Here is a 9,989-nt window from a genome sequence, read left to right as displayed (position 1 = left end):
AGCTTCCATCTTATAAGCATTTTCACTCGTGCCAATACATACATCCTGTCCTCATGAAGACCGTCTCATTTTTCTCTGTTTTTGTCGAGTTGATGGAACTCCATATTGGTCATTTCGGTGGCACTCGTTTGTGGCGCTGCTGAAAGGGGCCTCTGTTTGTTTGTTCACCCCTCGTGACTCATAGATTAGCAAGGAAAGAACAACAGACCCATCTTTTCAACGCACATTGTTTTCCTACATTCTTGTGGATCGCTTTACTATGAGGAGGCCGTCGATGTCAAACTGAGACCACCTCGCCTGAAAAGAGGGAGTGATTTGACCGAGTCGTGTTGTACTCGTCACTCTTTTTTATTAATTCCATTTTTCGTTATATCTGGGGTTTTCTTTTTGTATTCTTACTTAATTCCAGTTCCCCATGGGTGCAGTCCTGGCGGTGCAGCAATCTTCATCTCAATTCTTGGGGCGGGGTGTTTCAGGAGTTGTCTCAGAGACAGTTTAAATGACACTGCTGCATGGCGGAGCTTCTTCTGAGACTATACTGTAGGTCCTCAATAAGAAACGGAATGCCTCAGCTTATTTGTGGCCAATCTCTTCCTCAAAACCGCATCTCACTCATTGTCTCTCTCTCTCCCCATGTTGCATTGTACACAAACTGGAGCGTTGTATAGCATGTGGTGCAGGGAATGAGTCAGACTGCCCACCAGCTGTGAGCCTGGCTTGCCAGTGGGGAGGAATTAAAGATATTTTGTGCAGGGCAGGCAACAGCCGGCAACACTGGTGTGGCTGATTTACAAGGTTATTAGGATGGAGGCCAACAACGAGCAAGGAAAACGGACCTGAGGTATGAGACACATTCAGGGTGACTGTAATAACAATAATAACGTTCTAGCTGAAACACCTACACACACCTCTCGTGTTGAAACCGATGTTTCTGGAGGTGAACTCTCGCCACCCACGCCCACTTTTAGAGTCCCTAATTTTAAAGAGTTTACTTGTGTTTTAGTGAGGGTTAACTGGTCCCGCGGGCCGAGAGCAGCAGCGCCACATCTAACATGAACAACACTAAGGTCATGGCCTCGGTAGGCCCAGCTGTCTCTGGGAATTTGGGGAGTTTTTCAGTATTCTTCAATAGTTCTTCAGTCAGTACTGAACTGTAATACAATACAAATTGTATTTGTTCCACATTTTATACTGTTGTCCGATCATATTTCCTGGTTTAAATACTCAAATGAAATACGTTAACGCAGCAATCCATTAACGCCGACAATAATTTTTTCACGCGTTAAACAGCTTCTTTTTTTCGCACTGGGAGGGACTTAACACTGCTGCACACATTGACCGAGAACATGGAGAAAGGTTCTTTTAAATGGACATTTTTATTTTAAATCTCTACCAGACGGCGTAGTTGATAAAAGCAAAGTTATTTGTAACCACTGCAAACTGGAGTTATCGTATCACCGGAGTACTACGAGCACGAAGTACGTTTTAAAGGGGTTACACAGCATTGATGCCAGCCAATAGCTAACAACCAGTGGAGCGAAACTTCGGCAGCCTACTTTAGATTTGAAGGGGTTGGTCGTCAACTCTCTAGCCAATCATGGGGAGGCAGTGTGCATGCTGGTCGAGCTGCGTGCCTGTGATTGGTGGAGCAGAGGGGAGGCGGGTTTGACCTGTTCTGGGGACGGGAGTGAGTTAAGCTAGTTAGATGAGTTGATGAAACCGAGCACACACCGTGCTGTTAGCGTAAGAGTGCCTCGTCAATGTTGTTGTTGATTCAATCTCTAAAGTATTCCTGAAGGACGTAAATCAATAAAGTATTCCTGAAGGATGTCAATCCGTCTCCGCGCCGTGAGTGAAACATACCGAAACGTTACCATAGTGATGAACTGGGAGCTGCATTCACGTGCTTTGACTGTCATGAAAACAGAAAACAGAAATGTAGCTGTAGTTACACTGTATTCATGTTGCACAGCAGTGGAACGTTTCCAATAAAGTCAGCACACTTATCATGGATAGTGCATGAAATATGATGCTGCTGCGAGACACGTGCTCTGCGTTGCGTGCACCTCCTGCAGGAGGCTGACAGTTCTCTGGTCCAGCGCTCTGTCACAGTGTCTGCAGAACAGTTGTGGGCCGCTTCAAACACAGACACGGACAAAGGAATGGATACAAAAAGTTAATTTTGTCATTGTGTAACTGCTCAACCTGCATCACTGAACGCTTTTTTTTCTTCCTTTCTTTGACTGAGATTCTCAAAAGGAAATCCAGAGGCTTTACAGACTAAAAGCTCCCCTGCACAGTAAATTACAGCGGTGTACATTCTTTTGTGCTAGACCACTTAACCTCACTCGAACATGGACCCTAACTTCTGAACATACACTGTTAATGCTGTTCCCTGATGAAAGACACATGTTCTTCTGGTACGTTCAGAAAAAGAATAAAACAGATTTATACACCCCTCGTAACTTGATGTTGCTCCGAGAGTGTCTGTTATATTGTTTTGATAACATTACTTTAACATAAAAACGTGCAATAGTTTTTAATTCATTATTGAATTTTGAGCATAATGCGATTGATCACTGTTAATCACAGAAAAATCATGCGATTAATCGAAGTTCAAATAAATAAAAATATAGAAGATAGAACAAGTATTCAGACCATTGTGCAGGGAGAATAAATAACATTTATGTATATAAAATGTGTAAAATTGAATTTACTTGTCCTTTTTTGAGGAGGGGTCAAACATCCTCCAGGACTAATACATTTAGTGATTTTTTTTAAAAACTCCTTATTCTGGTCAAGTGTGTACTTCTGGCACTCCCTCCCTTTACAAGGCTCACCTGCGCTACTCGGCTCGCGCGTGCCACACGCGAGATGCCGGAGCCTATTATCCAATTAGCGGCGCTGGAGAAGGGGTCGTCCTTGACACGGCTATTTCCCAATTAGTGAGGAACACGTGCATTTGCTCCCCTACTTAGCGCCGGGGCCAACGGGTCATTCGCGTCTTCCCAGCAAAAGACAACACTCTGTGTGTCTAAAACAAAATCAGAAATAATCATAATAAGAAAAAGACATTACAACCCCTTGTGTATGAAAGCAAAAAAAAAACACACAAAAAAAAAGAGAACGAGGAATATGCACGCCTTGGTGAACGCCTTCATGCGTTGCCTCTCCTTCCTCTTGCCTCCCTCTTGGCTTTGTGTCGGCTTTTGCTTGTGGGCTGGGAATGAGTGCGAGGAGACGCTGCAGCCGCGGCCCAATCACAGAGCTCGTTTCAAAAGCAGAAAGCCTCTTACATATGAGGAAGTGGCAGCACTAGCAGCGGCATCGGTAGAAGCCCAAGGAGGCTCCAGCCCTTCGGTCTCCCCCGGTCCACCAGGCTGCGTCTCGCTGGCTGCTGCGACCCCCGCTGCTCCTCAGGGCCCTCCGTCGGGTCGGATCTGGATCGGGGGCCTCTGGCGAGCCGTGGAGCGCGTCCTCGGAGCCCCCTGGGTCCTCCTCCGCCATCACTGGTGCCCGAAGACGAAGCGTCGAGCGGCTTTACGCGCCCCGTATCCTGCCTGTGCCTTCACGTCGAGCAGGATTCGAGGCGGCCAGGGAGGCGCCGCTGCCGCTGCCGCTGCTGCTGCTGCCGCCGATACATCCGCGGACGGGAAGGGAGCGGGTGGAGGCACCTTAACGTGTTCGGGCAACATGAGCGGGTCCGCGGGGAGCCCCGACCCGATCCCGGCGGAGTGCGTCCCGGATGCGTCACCGGAGCGCGGCATCGATGAGGTAATCACCGTGGATCAGCACACCCAGGAGATGGTGACGATCACAGTGGCCATTCAGGCGGCGGAGGACGAGGAGCCCGAAGAGGTCCCCTCCAATATTATTGACTTCCTCGGGGGCAGCTGTAGTGAGGACGAAATCGGAAGACATGACAAATCCAGGTTAGACTTAATTGCTGCTTCTTTTGCTGTGTGTCTTCGTCAGTGATGCTTGTGGTAATCGATACGTATAAATCAATTATATCATCACTTGGTTATCACACTCACTTTCATGCTCTTGTTTTGTCCACAAATGCGAGCAGGCTCTGAGGGTGAAGGACACGTTTTCTCCTCTTGCCATCAAGGTTATATTGGAACCCTAGCAATCTTATTTCTGCGTAGAATTTATTATTATTAATATGTGTATACATATTTAAGATGCTGTATTGGCCCATAACTTTCAGCACACGAGCAGCGTGGGATTGCTTTGTTGCACTGAAAGAATGCCAAGCGTGGTTGCTTTAAAAAAAAAAAACACACACACAAACAAATCGCTGTGCACGTTTTAGAAGTGTGATCCCGAGAGGTGTATTGACCGCAAAAGACAAACGGCTACAGTGTGCGGTAAAGGACAATAGAGGCGTCAACGCTCACCCATTGACACGCTTTTTGTTTGACTGGTGAGAGTGTTTTACCACCTGTGGGCCGCGCCGGGGCTGCACCGAGACACCTGCGATATAAAGGGATGACACCCATCACTTTAACCTAATCCCCCTGCGTCATGGCCTACGCTATTTTTATCCTCCGGCCAATAAATCCCCCCCCCCCCCCCCTCGAAGTGTGTGTGCGCGCACGGAGTAAGTCAGTGATAGAAAGGTCAATGGGGGGAGGGGGGGACACATCCGTAGCTCCAGCCATGACATGCATCTGTTTGTTCTGCAGGTCTCTGTGTCTCTGTCTCTCTCTCTTTCTCTGTCTGTCTCACTGTCTCTCTTTCTCTGTCTGTCTCATTGTCTCTCTCTCTTTCTCTCTTTCTCTGTCTCACTCTCTCTGGCACAACGACCTGCTGTCACACCTGTGCTTTGTTGCACGCCTCACCCCCAACACGGAATGTATTTTAAGATCACTAAACATCTGATGGGATAGCATGCATTGGAGCAGGGCAGTGCAGGTTATCTGCAAAAAAAAAAAAAAAAAAAAAAAAAAACCCCTGCAACATTCCTCTAGAGTTCATGACTTAAGAGTAAACTTCATAAAGAGAAAAAATAAATCCCTAATATTTCCGCTGTTACCTTTTTTTTTTTTTAAACTTCCTTTTTTGCATGTTAATCTGACTTCTTCTAAAAGCTCAGCTCCTGGTTTTTATTTGTTAAATCTGAGCCGTAGTGCGTGCGCCAGCTGTGCGGTCAGCCTGGGCTGTTGACTGAGGGTGTGCACAGGAGGAGGAGAAGGAGGAGGAGGCGGCGGAGGAGGAGGCGCTAGTGATGAGTCATCCACAAAATTTCATCAGACCCCTCACTCTTAATCTGCCAGGCTACCTGATTGTGCTGCTTCACAGCTTCAGGCGGGCGTCTGGCTGAGATTAAATTGTGCCTTTTTTTAAAAAGCCTCAGCTCTACAGTGCCAATCCCAGTTCTTTTTCTTTCTTTGTACGTTGTGTGGTTTCTTTTTTTTTTTTTGGTGAGGCCACCATATTCTGTGTGGGAGGGGAGAGCCTGTGACTGGTGCCCTTCAGATGAAGAAGTCTGGTGGGGCACGGGTGTCGAGGTCTGGCGCTGGGGCATGGTGACTACACACACAGCTTGTCCACTGCAGAGGGAGACTTCAGGATCAGGGTGTTTTTTTTCCTGCCAAATATTTGTAAGCCTCTGGCTTATTGTATTAATGAATGGGACATTTGCAAGCGTTGTGGTGGTGTTTAGATGGCTTTGACCAATTTCAGTGATGTTCCAGACAAGTCTCCGCTGACCATGATGCATTTTGTCCCCCCCCCACCCCCCACACACACACACACACACACACACACACACACAAACAAACAGCGGTGCCGGCACCGGCACCAGTGGAGGGGAGTTGGAGGAGGAGAGCTGGCAGCCCCCGGATCCAGAGCTCATCCAGAAGCTGGTCGCTCAGATCGAGTACTACCTCTCCGACGAGAACTTGGAGCACGACGCCTTCCTGCTCAAACACGTCCGACGCAACAAACTGGGCTTCGTCAGTGTCAAGTTGCTCACTTCGTTCAAAAAGGTAACCATGGTTGCGACGCTGTTGGGTATAGTGTGGAAACACAATAGGAAATAATTGGAATTCCTGGTCCCTGATGATGGTGATGATGAGGCTGGAAACTCAAACAAAAGCTCGCACAGCCTCTGCTATTACGGGCTAAATTGGAGCATACACACCACATTATAATAGTACACATTATATGGGTTTAATGGTGTGTATTAATATTCTTGCACTGATTGTCCACTGGATATACGAGCACTGACCAACATGTACAAATCAAGTTTAAAGTAAGGCTGAAAAGAAGTTTAAAAAAGGAACCTGGGCAGAGCATGTTCAATTCCCAGTGAAGTACATGAAAGCTGATTGGTCAGCAAGTTTAATAATAATAAAAAAGATTCTGTTTATGGCAAGTGATTCAAGGCCCCACGCACCCACTCATTTCTAATACAAACAAGGAATCGCATATGAGCTTGACGACACTTGAGGCGCCGCATTCTAAACATGAGCAAATTATGCAGCGGTGCATTCAGGACAGGATGTTTGGTAGAGATATCGATTCAGGAAGTACGACTGAAAGGAAGGCGGTGCGCGTCGCTGATTGATCCTGCCGACGGGCCCTATTGTTTAGCCATTTTTAATTTAACCTGAATTCTCATAACTCTCAAAGAGAAGTGATTGCCAGGATCAATAAGTGCCCTAATGGGTATCAGAGGGCCGTCTTGGACCACTTGGCATCTCACCCATGTAACACAAGCGTTGTCTTTCTTTCTTTATTTGCAGGTGAAACACTTGACCCGAGACTGGAGAACAACCGCGTACGCTCTGAGACACTCCGGTATACTCGAGCTGAACGAGGAGGGGCGCAAAGTGCGGCGCAAATCTGCAGTGCCGGTCTTCGCCAGCGAGTCGTTGCCCAGCCGCATGCTGCTGCTCAGTGATCTGCAGAGCTGGCCGGAGCTGGCAGCTCTCACTAATGATAATGGAGGCGGCGGCGAGGGAGGAGCGGCTCAGCAGGAGCAACTGATGAAGCTGTTGCTCAAGGAGTTTGGGGCGTACGGCGCCATCGCCTCCGTCCGCGTGCTGAAGCCCGGGAAGGACCTGCCAGCCGACCTGAAGCGGCTGAGTGGCCGCTACACTCAGCTCGGCTCCGAGGAATGTGCTATCGTGGAGTTCGAGGAGGTGGAGGCCGCTGTCAAAGCCAACGAAGCCGTGGGGACCGAGGATGGAAGTGCCGGCTCGCTGGGGTTGAAGGTGGTCCTGATCGGCACCAAGCCGCCCAAGAAGAAGGTACCTAAGGAACGGCCGCGTGAGGAAGGAGGAATGCGCAAAAGCCGCTCGCTCAACAGCAGGGTGCGAGAGCTCCAGTACCACGGGGACGACTCGGCCTGCAGCTCCTCGGACACGGAGAGCAACCCGACGTCCCCAAGGCTGGCCAGGAAGTCCCAGTCCTGCAATAAGCTCAGCCCCACCACTGCAGGCCTCAACATCCAGAACAATCACCTCAGCCCCGGGATATCCCCCCGCAACAGTCCCTGGTCGAGCCCCCGCGCCAGCCCCTGTCCTCAGCGCAAATCGCCCCACTCCCACAAGTCTCCCTTGGCCAGCGAGGGCCGACTGAGCCCAGAGCCCGGGCGCCGCTGGGCAGACTACTCCTCGGACAGTAGCCTCACCCCTTCGGGGAGCCCGTGGGTTCAGCGGCGCAAGCAGGTGGCGTCGCAGGAGAGCAGCCCGGTGGGCAGCCCGATGATGGGCCGGAAGATCCAGAACGCCGACGGCCTGCCACTGGGGGTAACGAGGCTGCCCAGGGGCCCCGACGGAACCCGCGGCTTTCACTGCGTCTCTGTTGCCGAGAGGGGAAAGACTGCGGCTACTCAGACTTGATATGTGGAGCAACCTTACGCATTCCTTTATCTCCCCCCCCCCAAGAAATAAAAATGATCTATTTGAGCTTTTCTTGGCCGTGGTGCTCAGTCCCAACCTCCCCCCATTCGAGATTGTGTAGATATACTTTTGTTCAGTGTATTTTTCCTGTTTTTCTTTTGTTATATTTTTATACGACGTTTTGAGTTACCATGGAAATATTAGTGATTTACTAATGGGAATTTGAGTAAACGTAAAGTGATATGGCTTTTGAAATGGACCATGTCACCCCCATTGCCGTCTAACTTGTTCTACATGAGGCGGGTTGGAGAGGGAATTCCACTTTTCATGTTTTTGTCATTTTAATTGAAGTGTCCTCTGTCTTGTGTGTAAAAGCTCACAACGGTGTCTGTGGATGGTGTATAAATGTGTAAGTGGTTTAGGCACATGGACTTGATAGAGATATCGCCATATGCCTTTTCTGTATTCGTCTACTGAGTTCATCACCTTTTTTTTTTACATACTATTTAAACTGAGGCCATAATCGCTCCACTGCCATAAAGGTTGGACAGCTAAATTTGGACATGTTTTTTTTTTTATTTAATTTTTTTATTTAGCCTTTTTTAATTTCAGTATTTTCCTGACACTTTGGCACTTGAGAAGGGTCTCTTCTCGCCCTTTAAATGTTAATTTGTCTGGCAGGTAGCTGCTTTATTTATTGTTTTAGCTTTAATTTTTTTTATTTTTCTCTGAATCTTGTTACCATCAGTTTTAGCTCACACTGAGGTTTAAGGGATGTTCGGGTCAGGCAGAGAAGAAGAAAAAAAATGCGTTATGTTCTTGCCTTTACATCTGAGCTGGGGTATTTGTACAGTGCAATTCCTATTGTACAAATAAATCACTAACATTGCAATTGACCGGACTTTCTCTTTGTGTTTGTGTTTATGATACATTTTTAAGGCGGTCATGATGGTCTGAAACACCAATGATACAATCTTATTTATTTTTTTAATTTATTTTTCAATATGTGACTGAAGTTTTAAGTGAGATATTGTTGCAGTGTCAAGACACTAAAGACATTAAATCAACCCTCCAAAAACGCGGCAGACTAGTTGCACTGAGAAACAGCAATGAGAGAAACAGTAATCTTAATTTTTGTACGTTTCCAAATGCAACGCGTCTAATTAGGCTTTCTTTGACACATCAACAGGATGTTCCAATGTCTTAATGATCCAGAATGAATACAAGTGTATGTGGGGGAAAAAAAAAAAAAAAACTGGTGCAAGTGTTCACCACCTACAAGTCAAAATGTAGCAGAGGCCCCTTTTTTATTTTTTATAAATGGATAGGCAGGCACATCTGGACATCCCCTATTCAACAATTGTCCAAGCTCTGTCACATTGCATGGCGACGGGAATGAATGGCAATTTTCAAGTCTCGCCACATATTCGTGATTGAGGTTTGGATTCTCAATTGGGGGAGTATGATTGTTGTTTTGGAAGTACATTCCTGTCTGGCTTTTGCTTTTATGTGTTGTCGTGCTGGAAAATAAGTCGTCTCCCACTGACTGCAGCAGATGCTCCCCTGTGATTTCCCTATTTTGCTGCATTTGTGTTTTAACCTTTTCTTAAAAGCCTTTTTTTCTTCTTCTTCTTCTCAGGCCTGCTGCTGAGGAGCATCCCCGCAGCATGGTGCTGCCACCAGAGCCTTTCATGCTGGGGATGGGAGGCTTTTTATCTGCCCGTGTGCAGTGTTTGACTTTCGTGTGCATGGTGACCATCTCGGTGCACCGGATCTCCTCGCACGCCCTCTGGCAAAAAGCACTCGCCCAGATGTGAGGCAGAACATGCGGCCCTCGGATGCTGTCTTAACACAGCCCTTTTAGATTAGATTCAAACAGCCTTTTAGAGGAATATCTAGCTAATTGTCTAGCATCCTTCCACTTTACAGGTTGCATTTTCGCAAAGTTGTTGAGAATGTTCCTTTTTTTTCCCTTTTAAAAAAAAAAAAAAAGTCTCACCAGCTGCTCAGATACAGCTGTTCTTAATATCGCTTGGTTACCCAGGGTGCTCTCCACTCAACTAATGATGTGCCTTTGTTGACGTTATTGGCCACACTTGTGGGCGTGAGCACTTCTGCAGTCAGTAGTTTTGT

The 9,989-nt window shown here is 47.4% G+C and overlaps 1 protein-coding gene across 1 annotated transcript; it reads left to right on the top strand.

The window, feature by feature from the left end:
- Positions 1–3,135: 3,135 nt before the first annotated feature.
- larp6a (La ribonucleoprotein 6, translational regulator a) lies at positions 3,136–8,752 on the top strand. Its single transcript, XM_034562841.1, has 3 exons — positions 3,136–3,932; positions 5,792–5,996; positions 6,756–8,752. The coding sequence occupies exons 1-3, from the start codon at positions 3,136–3,138 to the stop codon at positions 7,854–7,856; spliced, it is 2,103 nt and encodes a 700-aa protein (XP_034418732.1). The 3' UTR covers positions 7,857–8,752.
- Positions 8,753–9,989: the final 1,237 nt, after the last annotated feature.

The sequence above is a fragment of the Cyclopterus lumpus genome, chromosome 3 (assembly GCF_009769545.1).
Source record: "Cyclopterus lumpus isolate fCycLum1 chromosome 3, fCycLum1.pri, whole genome shotgun sequence".
Classification (NCBI taxonomy): Eukaryota; Metazoa; Chordata; class Actinopteri; order Perciformes; family Cyclopteridae; genus Cyclopterus; species Cyclopterus lumpus.
Note: the sequence above shows the minus strand (reverse complement) of the source record. Positions and strands in the feature narration are given on the sequence as shown.

What these genes read in the sequence shown, in the direction of transcription:
- larp6a (XM_034562841.1), top strand. Translation starts at nt 3,136, where the DNA reads ATGCACGCCTTGGTGAACGCCTTCATGCGTTGCCTCTCCTTCCTCTTG. An exon ending in GGAAGACATGACAAATCCAG is followed by an intron (nt 3,933 to 5,791) that starts GTTAGACTTAAT and finishes ACAAACAAACAG; the next exon opens with CGGTGCCGGCACCGGCACCA. An exon ending in TGCTCACTTCGTTCAAAAAG is followed by an intron (nt 5,997 to 6,755) that starts GTAACCATGGTT and finishes CTTTATTTGCAG; the next exon opens with GTGAAACACTTGACCCGAGA.